Source organism: Saccopteryx bilineata, chromosome 2 (assembly GCF_036850765.1).
Source record: "Saccopteryx bilineata isolate mSacBil1 chromosome 2, mSacBil1_pri_phased_curated, whole genome shotgun sequence".
Classification (NCBI taxonomy): Eukaryota; Metazoa; Chordata; class Mammalia; order Chiroptera; family Emballonuridae; genus Saccopteryx; species Saccopteryx bilineata.
In genome coordinates, this window is record NC_089491.1 from 314859055 (window position 1) to 314873467 (window position 14413).

Below are 14413 nucleotides of genomic sequence, written 5' to 3' on the forward strand. Positions count from 1 at the left end.
TTATGAGGGCTCCTCTGTAGGTAATTAACTGCTTTTCTCTTGCAGTTTTTAGTATTCTTTCTTTGTCTCTTAACTTTGATACTTTAATTATTATGTGTCTTGCTGTAGGCCTCCTTGGATTCCTCTTTAATGGAACTCTCTGTGCTTCTTGAACTTGTGTGACTTTTTCCTTCATCAATTTAGGGAAATGTTCAGCTATGGTTTCTTCAAGTATGCTCTTTATGCCTTGTTCATTCTCTTCTCCTTCAAGAACCCCTATGATGTGGGTGTTCCTTCTCTTCATAATGTCACAGAGCTCTCTTAAGAGTTTCCTCAGACTTTTTGAGCCTCTTTTCTTTTTGCTGCTCTGCTTCCATGCTTTCATTTATCTCATCCTCTAAATTGCTGATTCAGTCCTCTGCTTCATCCAGCCTGCTGTTAGTTCCTTCTAGTGTAGTCGTTATTTCTGATATTATATTTGTCATTTCTGACTGGTTCTTTTGACATTTATGATTTCAATGTCCTTTTTGATGCTTGCTATCTCTTTATTTAGGTGCTCATTATGCCCATCCATTGTTGCTCTAAGATCTTGAGCATCCTAAAAATCATTGTTCTACACTCTGCATCTAGTAGTTTGGTTACTTCCATCTCATTTAGTTCTTTTTCTGGGGATTTCTTGTTGATTCATTTGGGTCACATTTCTCTGTCTGCCCATTCTCTTGTTGATTCATTTGGGTCACCCTTCTCTGTCTGCCCATTTTGTCCATGTATTAGGTAGCACTGTCTGACTTTGAAATTTTTGTGTGGTCTTTATGAAGAAGATGGGCTCGGTGGTACTGTCCTCCAGGCGTGTTTTCCTTGTTCTAGGAATGCTTCTTGAGGGTACTATTTTTCCTCTTGTTGTATGGGAGTATTAGATGGAGTTGATTCTATCATGGGTATGGTTATCCTTTCAGGCTGGCTGGCTCTAAGGATCAATGTTGACCATGTGTATTATACACTGCACAATGTCTGTCCTGTTGGGCATATTTATTCTCCACAGTGTCTGGTGCCTGCTAGACTCCACCTTTGGGTGTGCTGCTTAAGTAGGTAGCTGAGTCTAGGGTTAGTGATGTCTGCCACCCACTACCAGTAGTGTTGGCTCTAGTTCTTCTTGGGTTGGCATCAGCTGTTATTTGTAACCCATTGTGGGCTACCAGTCTGTAGCTACTGCACTTTTTGCTGTTTGTGTCTGTGTTTTCTGTTTCTGGGTACTATGGGAGAGGCCAACCTTTGTATAAGGATCAGTTTCCTCCTGCTTAAAGACAACAGCTTGGTAAAAGCCCCAAGCTCTGTAAGATTTGTCTCCACTTTTCAGCTGCTCCTTCTCCTCTTGCAGCTGCCTGGTCTTCCCACAGAGTCTTCTGTAGTAAGACTGTAGTGTAAGCTCTCATTGGCCTCATCTAACCAACCCCTCTACAGGTTGCACACTTTGTGGGTTAGGGCAACTGAGGTTGTGAATACAATATTTGTGGGACCCCCAGGCTGATGCCACTCAGAGGGGATTGCTCCACCCAAGAAAGATGGTGACTGCAGTACTGGGAGAATGACTCAGCACAGGGGTTCTGCTGGTCATCCCCCAGTGTCTCTCCCTGGGCCTACAACTTTACACTCTCCTCATGTAACTCCAGTCCTCTCAGCTCTCCCCTTCCAAAGCCCCGGGTAAGTGGCTGTGAACGAGGTTTTCTATGCAGGCCCTTTAAAATGGGGTCTGCATCCGAGATGTGTGTCTCTTTCTCGCAGACAGAAACCCAGCTCTTTCCACAGCTAAATGCTATCTGGGCGCCTCTTCTAGGCTCTGGGGCTCCGGGCCTGGGGTGGAGGGCCCACACCCCTCAGGGCAACCCACCCCACCATAAGAGTCCCTCCAGGCCGCCTCTCTTTCCTGGGAGCAGGGCAGCCCTTTCCACGCCTCCGCCCTTCCTACCAATCTCAGTGTGGTTTCTTCCATGATCCTTGGGTATAGAGTCCTCTTAGTTTAGTCCAAAGTTGGTTTTTCAAGGTGATTATTCTTAAATTAAGTTGTAATCCAATTTGGTCTGGGAGCTAGCTGTTAGAATGTCTGCCTACTCCGTCGCCATCTTTCTTCTCCCTCATGAGTCCTCTTTCTAAGTGTTCCTCCCAGCCGAGCCCAGCAGCAGACAGTTAGACTCATGACAGAAGGTGACTGAAGGATAAAAGGAGATATGGGTGCACTAGAATGAAAGCTAAAACAAGGAGATGGGGCAGCACCACACAGAAAATATGGCTGACCATGAATAATAATTCAGCCCAGTGGTTCCCAAACCCAGCCATGCTCAGCATCATCTATGGCTTTTTAGGCCCCACCCTTGATTTATGGCCTCAGAATCTTGAGGATGGGACCCAGACACCAGGGTTTTTAAAAGGCACCCCAAACCCAGAGATGTTTTAGAAAGAAAGGGAGATCTGTATAGTTTCCACCCTCAGCTCTGACCCTCATTGAGGCATGTGGTCCAGAGAATGGTGTTTTACCTTTGGTGACTCAGTTTTCCACTGGTAAAGTGGCAATTTTATTGTGGTATTATATCAAATAACCTAGGAATGCTACTAGAAAAAAAGAAAAGTTTTCTAATGCAGAATAAAACTGTCTTACATAACAAGACTTAAAAAAAAAAACTCTCCCTATATGACCATGAGGGCCTCTAATTCAGACCATTCTATTCTCTAAGATGGAAGGTAAAGTAAGTTTTGCATTATTATGAATAATGATCATTCCCATTTTCCAGATGAAGAAACTGGGGTTTAACAGAAATAAGGTTAATAATGCTAGTAACATATTAATAAAATATTACTAATATAGCTAGCACCAACATTTTGAGGCTTACTCTACACCAATTCCAATGGTTCATTTGCCTAAATTAGCATCTCATTTCACCCTCCCAGCATCACACAAGGCAGATGCTATCAACCCGGTCTTACAAAGACACTGAGACTCACATAGGCTGTGGGAAGTTTTAACATCAAAGAGCACATTCTTTTTCTGTTTAGGCAAAAATATTTTATATTTATCCTTCTGTGTTTTATGTTTCCTAATGCCTCACTTCAGCTAGCATGTTGGGTGAAGGAATTGTCATTCATTGCCCCCTGTGTGTCTCCTGTGTGCCAGGAAGTGACAGAGAAGGTGGTGATGAAACAACAGCCAGTATGATAACAATATCTAACATTTATTAAGCACTTACTGTGTGCCAGGCACCATTTTAACCACTTTCCATGAATCAACATATCATCCTCACCATACTCTGAGATAGGTATTCTGAGGTAGATACCATTATTATTCCACTTTACAGATAGGGAAACTGATGCACAGGGTGTGTTAAATAACTTAATCAGAAATTTTGTGAAAAGTTAATGGCATCCTGACCAGTGATGGCACAGTGGATGGAGTGTTGACCTGGGACACTGAGGTCCCAGGTTCAAAACCCCAAGGTCTCCAACTTGGGGGTGGCCTCATTCAGCTTGAGCACAAGGTCGCCAGCTTAAGCATCGGGTCACTGGCTTGAACCCAAGGTCACTGGTTTGAGCAAGGGGTCACTGGCTCCATTGGATCCCACCAGTCAAGGCACATATGAGAAGTACTCAGTGAACAACTAAAGTGCTGCAGCTACAAGCTGTGCTTCTCATCTCTCTCCTTTACTGTCTTTCTCTTCCTCTCTCTCTAAATTTTTTTTAAATGGTAAAGCTTTCTGACTCTAAGAATAAATATATTCCTTTATTTTAAACATCATTTCTAGATTAAACATTTCTCAAATTCAGGGGCTGTATTTCGCTCATCTTTGTAAACTGAGTACTTACATCTTCCCTGGCATATTGCTGAAAACACTGTATACTGTAAAATTTCAATTATGGAAAATCACTTGGAAAAAAGACATTAAAAACATTAACTGTTGCCATTAGGTGGTTTCTCTGCATTAATAATTCCAAAATTAGAAGATGTACTTTGAAATTAATAAAAGACCATATGTGAATTGTGGGGTGTTTCTTTTCACACAAGATTTTTTAAAAAGAAACTTGTTTCCATTAATTTGGGAATGAATTTGGGTTTGCTGGCTTGGGTTTTAGAATATAGAAATCTAATATAAAAGATGGCAGAGGCCTTCTTCATCCCAGATGTGTAAACCTCCTTTTTAGACCTTGTTTCTTCATTTCTAAGGAAGGTGATGGCTTCATCCTACACAGATCACCCAAGATCACATACTAAAAGGATCCAGCACTGGCCTGGTACATAATATTTGTTTAAAAACTGACCCAGCCGGACCACGTGGTGGCGCAGTGGATAGAGCATCAGACTGAGATGCGAAAGGACCCAGGTTCGAGACCCCAAGGTCGCCAGCTTGAGCGCGGGCTCATCTGGCTTGAGCAAAAAGCTCACCAGCTTGGACCCAAGGTCACTGGCCCCAGCAAGGGGTTACTCGGTCTGCTGAAGGCCCGTGGTCAAGGCACATATGAGAAAGCAATCAATGAACAACTAAGAAGTCACAACACGCAACGAAAAACTAATGATTGATGCTTCTCATCTCTCTCCATTCCTGTCTGTCTGTCCCTGTCTATCTCTGCCTCTGTAAAAAAACAAACAAACAAACAAAAAAACTGACCCAAATCTCAAAATTGAGAACAGAGAACACAATAACTTTTGGGATATAACGTACAGCATAGTGACTACAGTTAACAATACTGTATTGCATATTTGAGAGTTGCTAAGAGAGTCAATCGTCAAACTTCTCATCACAAGAAAAATAATTTGTAAACACTTGTGATGGATTAAGTTAAGTAAACTTATTGTGGTAATCATTTCATATAAATATGTAAATGTATCAAATCATCATGTTATACACCTAAAACTACTGCAATGTAATAGATCAATTATATTTCAATAAAACTAGCAGGAAAAAGAACAGAGAACATAAAACATTTTTTCTTAAAAAGATTTTAAATGATATGTCAAGTTAAAGATATGGGCTACTGGGTGGGGCTTGGGGGTTAGAGTACAGAGAGGAAAAATAGGAGTAGGCTTAGAATTAAAAGAAGAAAAAGAAAGAAAAAGAAGGCCAGAGGGATGCATAGAAATGACTCACAGAAGGGGTGGGTGCGAGAGAGACAAGGACACTCACAGGCTGAGCACCAGACAACGCCTTCAACTCTGCACACGCTCACTCCCTCCCTCAACCTCACATCTTCACAGCCTGTAAACCGCCAACCAGAAAGTCAATCATTGCTCTACCATTTGAAGAAAAAAAAAAGCACAGACACACCAAAAAATCTCACTGAAGAGCTGACAGTCCAGCTGGGTACCAATACCACCTGGGAAAGTCTGTAGACAAGTCTACTGATCTGAGGCCAAAAGAGAAACATCCAGATAAAGTAATGTGGATACCTACCTACGTGGTGCAAGGTTGCCATCATCCTCTCTTTTATGAAATAATGGTGATGGTAAATAACAACAACTTTTTTTTTTTACTTGTTTGATTTTATGTCCTCACTCAACAAAATTAAAAGTTGGTGACCTTACTGGGTCCCTGAAATTCTTTTTGAGATCTTACAGACCTGTGAAATCCCTTAGTCTAGGAACCTCTGAGCTATACAAACAGGTGGGCAGGCAGCAAGGATGTGGAAGGAGGTGATGTCGAGACACACTAGACGAGCTGGACTGAAGAGGGAGTCAACCAGATGAACACACGCATGAGGCTTGAGGATGGACGGACATGTGTGAAGCTAGCTAGGTCATGTGCAGTCTAGCTGGAGGAAATAAGATAAGTGAAGGAGGGCCAGGCATGAGGGAGAGGTGGAAAGGCAGCCCAACAAGGCCCTTTACAGAAGCTCAGGAGTTTGAACTTCATGGGGAAGGTAATGGGGGGCGTGGCTGTAGGTTGGGGAGTGACAGATGCAGGCGAGCAATGATTTGGAAACATGCCTGTGGCTGTGGTGGAGGAAGCACAGTGCTCGCACACCAGACAGGAGGTCATAGAGAGGGGCTATTGTAAAATGATCTCCCCCAGAATAGGATGGCCAGAGAGTTTAAGATGACAATACAGAGTGGGCAAAAGTAGGTTTACAGTTGTGAGTACGTGAAACAGTTTATTTTTGTATTATTATTAATTATTGTATTATTTTTGATACAAAAAACTATAAACCTACTTTTGCCCATCCCTGTATACAGCTGCAGGGATCCAGGCCAGGAGACCCACCTGCCTGGAGAGACCCCAGCCCTGGCCTCTGGGCACCTGAAAGGCTTTGCAAATGTGAACCTCCAGCACCTCCTCCAACCAGCGTAATTCCCGAGACCTGGTCCACTCTGCTCTCTAGTTGTCACACTCATTTCTAATTATTTTCTAGGTTTAGGTGAGCAGGGTATGAAACAATATAGAAGGAATTTAAGAGGAGCAAGAAATAATCCTCATATGTCCGATGGGCTCTTTCCAGGCATCCTGCCTCAAGCTCACTTTGCCAAGGGGCTTTGGGGGACCCCAGACTCATTTGATAACTGCTGTCTTGGAGAGAACAGCTGCCCAGATGTCCTGTCAATAACCTCTTCTCCCTGCCCTGCCGTCAGAGGTACAGTCTCGATGAGTCACTGCCACAGGTGCTGTCAGCAGTGACGTGGCCTTACTGGCTGGAGCAGGGACTCCATGACCTGTGACTCAGGGCCCTGCCCTCAAACAGGAAATCTGGCTGAGACCTGTGTGCAGCCAGACCCCAGCCTCCAGGGGGCAGCACCCACTGAAGTCCCAGCTCTTCAGCCTCCTCCCCACCCTTCCACCCCCATCTTCCACCTCAGTGTCATGCAGGACAGGCCTGTCACCACCTGCCCCACCTGGCCCTCCCACCCACACACCGATGCTCCTGCCTCACCACACGGCCTTCCCCTTGTTCACAGTCAATGCCCTTGTGCCTGCTGTTTCCTCTGCATATAATCCCCATTCTACCTGGGACACTCCCACACATCCTCCAAGACACAACTCAAATGTCACCTCCTCCAAGAACCTTTCCTGCTGTCTCTAAACCACAGCCTTATCACATTTTATTATAGTGAAATCCCCAGACATTCTATAATCACTGTGAAATCTTTCTCAAAATACCCACCCCACACCCCCCTCCAGGGTCCAGTTTAGTGGATCCAAGGTCATGAGACCCAGGGTATTGATTCTGGGATACCCATAGCCCCACTCTCTTCACCCCAAGAACCAATCAACACTGCACTGTAATTGCTAATCTCCTACAATTGCGGTGTGGGTTATTATTTCTAAAGAATGTTTATTCGCTGAGCTCATAAAAATCCTCCAAACAAAATAACTTGCCAAATAATAAGGTCATGTCACCTCACTTTACAGACAACAAGACTAAGGCTCTGAGAGGTAAACTGACTTTACCAAGGTCATACAACCTGATTCCTAGGTCCAGTTTCCTTCCCGTGACCCCTGAATCACCGCCCCCACACCTAGGCTGCGAGGCAGGGGCTGCTGGTCTGGGCATCAAGGGCTGGAGGTCCTTTGGGTTGGGAGGCCCACTGATGCTGTGTCTGGTACACTGACATGTCCCAAACAGCCAAATAACTCCAGTCAGTAAAACACATCTAACCTTGTATTCTACCCTCCCTCTCACTCTCACTCTCACTTTCCAGAAGTGATCCCAATTTCCAACCTAAATCCTTCCTGCATCAGAAACATCTGAGTTCCTCTTGCTCTGAGCTCAGGAGGAGGGAAGCAGCTGGTTTCTCTCTCTGGTATATTCGCCACTGGGGTTTTGAAGACACCCCCCAAGAGCACACATGTACAGGATGGGAAGCTCCAACTCTTCAGCAGCTTATGTGAGAGAAGCCAAGTATTCTGTCTGAATTCACATGGTCACTTTAGCAAGTTACAGAAGCACAATGGCCCGAGGCTGAAGAGTCAAAGTCTGTGCCCCTGTTATATCATCTCCTACTGGAGAGAAAGACATCAACAGTTTTAAAAGGAGCATCCACAAAGGAGACCAGGTTCAGAGGAGGGTGAATAGACAGACAGGGGAGGAACCCTCAAACTATCTCATACAACAGGCTGGAAAGCGAAGCCCAGGCAGATGCAGATGCTCTGGGAACTCCAGAAGCATTCAGAGAGAGCAGACTAGCACACTTGCCGTGGGTTCCCCCAGAGAGCAAGGCCCAGTGAGGCCAGAGCTGTTCACGCAAGAAAGAACTTTCTACTTAAATAGACATTTCTCAAAAAAAATTAAACAAACGGCCAGTAAGCACATGAAAAGAGCTCAGCATCACTAATCATTGTAAAAATGCAAATCAAAACTACAGTACCATTACATACTCATTATATGGCTATTAAAAAAAACCCACAAGCCTGACCCGTGGTAGAACAGAAGATAGAGCATTATTCTGGGATGCTGAGAACCCAGGTTTAAAACCCTGAGGGCACCGGTTTGAGCGCATGGTCGCCACCTTGAGTGTGGGATCATAAACATGAACCCATGGTTTCTGGCTTGAGCCCAAGGTCACTGGCTTGAGCAAGGGGTCACTGGCTTGGCTGGAGGCCCTCAGTCAAGGCACATATGAGAAAGCAATCAATGAACAACTAAGGTGCCACAACTAAGAGTTAATAATTCTCATCTCATCTCTCTCCTTTCCTATCTCTCTCTCTCTCTCTCTCTCTCTCTAAAAAATAAATAATAAATAAATAAAATAAAATAACAAGTGTTGGCAAGGATGTGAAGAAATCTGGAACCCTGTGCATTGCTATGAATTGGTGTAGCCACTTGTAAAACACTATGGCAGTTCCTCAAAAAAATTAAAAATGAATTACCATATGATATAGCAATTACACTTCCAGGTTTATACCCAAAACAAAAGAAGGAACCTAGACAGATATCTGTACACCTATGTTCATTGCAGCATTATTCACAATAGTCAAAGGTGGAAGCAACCCAGATGTCCATCCACAGAGAAATGGATAGACAAAATGTGATGTATACATATAATGGGAGGCAATTCTGACATGTTACACATAGACAAATCTTGAGGACACTGTGCTAAGTGAAATAAACCAGTTACAACAAAAGACATAGGATAGATGTGATTAGCTAGATGTGATTCTACTTACACGAGGTACTTAGAATAGTCAAATTCAGAGACAGAAAGAAAACTGGTGATTGCCAGGTCTGGCGAAGGGGGAATGGGAAGTTAGTGTTTAATGGGTGGGGTTTCAGTTTTGCAAGATAAAAAGAGTTCTGGAGAGGGATGGTGGTGATGGTTGTACAACAAGTAAATGAACTTAATGCCACTAAACTATATACTTAAAAATTGCTAAAACAGTACATTTTAAGTTACCTATATTTTACCACAATTAAAAAAAAATTTTAGCCCTGGCAGTTGATTAGACCACCTTCCCCACATAACAGGATTGCAGTTCAATCCCTGGTCAGAGCCCATACAAGAAACTACCAATGAATGCATACATGGGTGAAACAACGAATGGACGTTCTCTGTCTCTCTCTTCCCACTTCTCTCTCTCTCTAAAAATTAATCAATTGATCAATTAAAAAAAAACTTTTTAAAGAAAAAGAACTTTCTAACAAAAACAGGATTCCTTAAAGTTGTTTATAACCATCTAATCAGTGGTTGGGATAAAAGGCAAACAAATATTAGCCTGCATCCAGAACACTTCCTCTGTACAATGTTGTAAATAATTTTCTTCCTTTGCAAATGCTCCCAAGGGCATATTAATGTTTGGTATTCATGTAAGGAGTGTATTGTGGCTTAAAGTGTATACAAATCAAAGACAACTAGGGACAGGTCAAACAATCTAGCCTGAAGGATGTTGTGATTTATTTAAGTAACATAAAGTAATTAGGCCTCACTTCTTATCTAGATCTTAGTGGGATATAAGCTTTTAAGAAGAAGGTCCAGCCTGACCGGGCGGTGGCACAGTGGATAGAGCATCAGAGCAAGGGCTCACTAGCTTGGACCCAAGGTCGCTGGCTCGAGCAAGGGGTTACTCAGTCTGCTGAAGGTCAAGGCATGTATGAGAAAGTAATCAATGAATGATTGATGCTTCTCATCTCTCCGTTCCTGTCTGTCTGTCCCTGTCTATCCCTCTCTCTGTCTCTGTAAAATAAAATAAAATAAAATAAAATAAAATAAAATAAAATAAAATAAAATAAGAAGAAGGTCCAGCCCTGGGTGGTGGCCCAGTGGATAGAGCATCAGCTGGTATATGGACATCCTGGGTTCGAGTCCACAACATACACAGAAGAAGTGACCATCTGCTTCTCGCACCTCCATCAACTCCTTCTTTCCCTAGTCTCCTTTCACAGCCAATGACTCTGGCTCAAGTGTGTCAGCTTCAGGTACTAAAAATAGCTTAGTACTCGAGCATTGGCCCTAGATAGGGTTGCTGGATGGATTCTGGTTGAGGCACATGTGGAAGTCTACCTCACTATCACCCCTCCCCTCCTAAAAAAGAAAGAGAGAGAGAGAAAGGAAGGAAGGGTGGGGAGGAGGGAGGGAGGGAGAGAAAGAAAAGAGGGTCCAATAGAAAGCTGACTCCTTGCCTGACCAGGAAGTGACGCAGTGGATAGAGTGTCAAACTGGGATGCAGAGGATCCAGGTTTGAGACCCCAAGGTCGCCAGCTTCAGCGCAGGTTCATCTGGTTTGAGCAAAGTTTACCAGCTTGGAGCCAAGGTCGCTGGCTCGAGCAAGGGGTTACTCGGTCTGCTGAAGGCCCGCGGTCAAGGCACATATGAGAAAGCAATCAATGAACAACTAAGGTGTCGCAACAAAAAACTGATGATTGATGCTTCTCATCTCTCTCCATTCCTGTCTGTCTGTCCCTATCTATCCCTCTCTCTGACTCTCCGTGGAAGGAAGGAAGGAAGGAAGGAAGGAAGGAAGGAAGGAAGGAAGGAAGGAAGGAAGGAAGGAAGCTAAGCCCTGGCCGGTTGGCTCAGCGGTAGAGCGTCGGCCTAGCGTGCAGAGGACCCGGGTTCGATTCCGGCCAGGGCACACAGGAGAAGTGCCCATTTGCTTCTCCACCCCTCTGCCGCACCTTCCTCTCTGTCTCTCTCTTCCCCTCCTGCAGCCAAGGCTCCATTGGAGCAAGGATGGCCCGGGCGCTGGGGATGGCTCTGTGGCCTCTGCCTCAGGCGCTAGAGTGGCTCTGGTCGCAACATGGCGACGCCCAGGATGGGCAGAGCGTCGCCCCCTGGTGGGCGTGCCGGGTGGATCCTGGTCGGGCGCATGCGGGAGTCTGTCTGACTGTCTCTCCCTGTTTCCAGCTTCAGAAAAATGCAAAAAAAAGAAAAGAAAAAAAAAAGAAAGAAAGCTGACTCCACTCTTGATAGTCTGGAGATGGGGAGAGCACCAACAAAGATCTAAACCTGCACTTGACATGATGTACATCCAAGAAGGAAAACATCCTAAGCTCCAAGCCCACTCCTCCAGCTCTCCCAGGACAAGAAAGACAGGGAGCCCACACTGTAAAGCCATATCACATCACAACATCACAGCATCCATTCTGGGGGAATATTGTGCAGTCTCTACATAAAAGTCTTCTCATCGTCTCCCAGGGGTGGAGAAAGCAGCAGGATGGGCCTAGGCAATGGATGTCATTTCTATCTTTTCATTTTTATCCATACACATTCAATAAATGAGTATTTTATTCTTTTTTAAATTGCCTGGCATTTAAGAACTAATCTGGTTCACTTACACTAAAAGGCTAAAGGGACCAATCCTGGAAGCCATTCTACAATAAGAACACTGGGAACAATGGAATGAGCTGCTACAAAGGGTAGGAATTTCTCCATCTCTGGCAGCATTCAAGAAGAGGCTGAGTCACCATTCTCCGGGCTGTAATTAGAGAGTCCTGCCCTGGGTCTAGGTCTGCTAAAGCCTTATCTTTCTTAGGAAGGAGTCAAAAGGTAAGGTCTCAAATGGTTTGCTCAGGAAAAACAAACCCAGCCATAGTAGGTTGTTGTTCAAAGTTAAGGAAGGTATGAACTGAAGAAATAGAAACAGAAAGTTGAGCAGCTTTTCCTAGAAAGCAGTACTGAAAATGGAAAGGGGTAAGGCAAAGGACACTGGCTGTTATCCGCCCTTCTCTGCTCCTTTGCCATGGGCATGCATTAATTTGATGAAAATTTTTCAAGTTAAATAAAATTCTTATGGGTTAAAAAATATTAATCATGCAGTTACATATACAGAACACACATATACTAATACACCTAGGAAAAGGGAAGAAGTTCTCCCTGGTTTTCTCTACGTGGGAACAATACTGGTAATAATTATTTTTCTGGAATTTTTCATCTTCTGTAACAAACATACTAATTTCAATAATTCCCCAAAGACAATGATTATTACCTTAACATATTTTTTAAAATAAAAAGCATCAGTAACCATGGTAGATTAAATATAGTTACAAATTCTTTGCAGCTCCTGCCACCGAGCTGTGAAGTGACTTCCCCTCTGGGCTGGGCTCCTGGAAGGCCACAGGCCTGGGGGAGAAGCAAGGCCCCAGCCACGGGCCACCACCAACCATCAGACATGTGAGCAAGGCCACCTTGGATCATGCAGGCCTGACGCCCCTGCATTACTGTCTCAGGCAAGACCAGCACAAGAGCAGATAAATAAACGGTTTCAGTTTTACCCTAAGTTTGGGGGTGACTTGTTACACAGCAATAGGAAACATACAGTAGCAAAGCGGAAACATCCCTTCCGTGCCCATCAGTACCTGTCCAGGGGGTGCCCGTGACCTCCTGGCTCCACTCGCTCCATTGGCCGTGACCAAACTCCTCCTGGGCCCGCAGCTGCACCACGTGCGCTGTGCCCCTCCAGGCGTCCCGGATGATGCAGTGATGCGGGAGATCCTTGACCTGAGGGCAGAGGTCTGTCACTCCTGGCTCTAGTCAGGCAGCTCCACAGTGACATGGATGCCCTTGGCTGCCCCCTGCCCTTCAGCTGCTTCCTCTCTCAAGTCTAGTGGGTGGGTGACTCAGCTGGCAGCTCAGAGGGAAACAGGGATGCCCTCTGAGCCAACAGACAGAAGATGGAGGCCACTGCCCCGCCCCCATGCACTGTGGAACCCTGCAGGCCACCTCCCAACATGCTCACAGCCTCCCTCGCTTCCCAGGTCACTCACGCTCACAATAGGCCTAGGAAGGGGAGATTGGCCTGGTATTATTGTTTGCATGTTATAAATGATGCCACCAAGGTTAGAGGCTCAGAGAGCTATCCAGAGCCATGCAGTGAGTAAGTGTGGAACAGGACCCAAAACACATTTTTTTTCTTTCTGGTATCTTTTCTCCTACCCCTGAGAATCCAGGGGCACTTTTCTATCCAGATAGAAGTAAAAAGAAAGTTACCATCCATGTCGTGAATGTCTTTGACCGTTTAGCTCGGTATCGAAGCTCAAAGTGTAGCCTATAGAAATATGAGTCCCAGGAAGGGGGGTCTTGCCAGGTGACCCTGAGCCAGCGGGGGTTTCTGTCCACAGCGGTGACTGTGATGTTGACGGGTGGGTCAGGCTGCACTGTGAGAAAGGGTGCACGGCTTTTATGAGGCAGCAGATGGGGTTCTGAGGAAAGACCCACAGAGGCTGCGCAAACCCCCAACAGCAGGATGCCACCCCAGCGCCCGATCACTTCTCTTGCAAGTCTTGACAGGGCCCTGGTCAGCCGCAGTCACACCTCTGTCAAGTAAAGCCCAAAGGCCCAGCTCACCAGTTCACCAAGCCTCTTCCCCAACCCCTCCGGTCCCTCCCTGAAGCCATGGAGAGGGAAACAGCTGGAAGGTGAGGAGGGAGGCCTGGAAGAGCTTACTTACCGATTTCATAACCTTCAAATGTTTGGTGTGTGCTGGACTTGCTCCCAGCACTGTTGGCTACGCACAGGAACACCACGTAGAGAGAGTTGTCTCCCTCTGGGACGGCCAACGGGCAGGAGAACTTCTGGGACCCCTGAGAATACTGGCACTGCTTCTGCAAGACTTCCACCGAACCATGCTGACTGCCGGACACAAAACAAGTGAGCCCACTCTCAGTTTCTGCACATATTTGGGAGGGGAGAGGACAAGGTGAGAAGGGCCAGGATCTGCGGTCTAACCCCAGGGTCTGAATCCCGGCTCCACACTTGGGAGCTCTTGCAACTTTGAGTAAATTATCCTCTCCAAGCCTTTGTTTGCTCATTTGAAAATGGGAATATTAACAGTACATACCTAATAGGGGGCTGTTAGGGTTAACTGAGAAGTGAGTGTAAAACACCTAGCTTGGCGCTCAGTCACTGAGGCATCGGATGGGTGGTTCTCCTTGGCTTCCTTCCAGGTCCTGTGCTCTTGGCAAGATGGGGCGGCAGAATGAATCAAGAGAGACCCCACCCTGACCTCCAGGTCTGCCTGCGGATGAC

At 45.4% G+C, this 14413-nt stretch overlaps 1 protein-coding gene across 1 annotated transcript in view; it reads right to left on the bottom strand.

Moving 5' to 3' along the window:
- Positions 1-14413, bottom strand: part of IL6R (interleukin 6 receptor) — a 58352-nt gene that overhangs the window by 18938 nt on the left and 25001 nt on the right. The window contains exons 4-6 of the mRNA XM_066262000.1: positions 13836-14017; positions 13376-13542; positions 12745-12886 (exon numbers count right to left, since the gene is read on the bottom strand). Of these exons, the coding sequence (XP_066118097.1) occupies positions 12745-12886; positions 13376-13542; positions 13836-14017 (491 nt within the window). The remainder of the gene's footprint in view (positions 1-12744; positions 12887-13375; positions 13543-13835; positions 14018-14413) is intronic.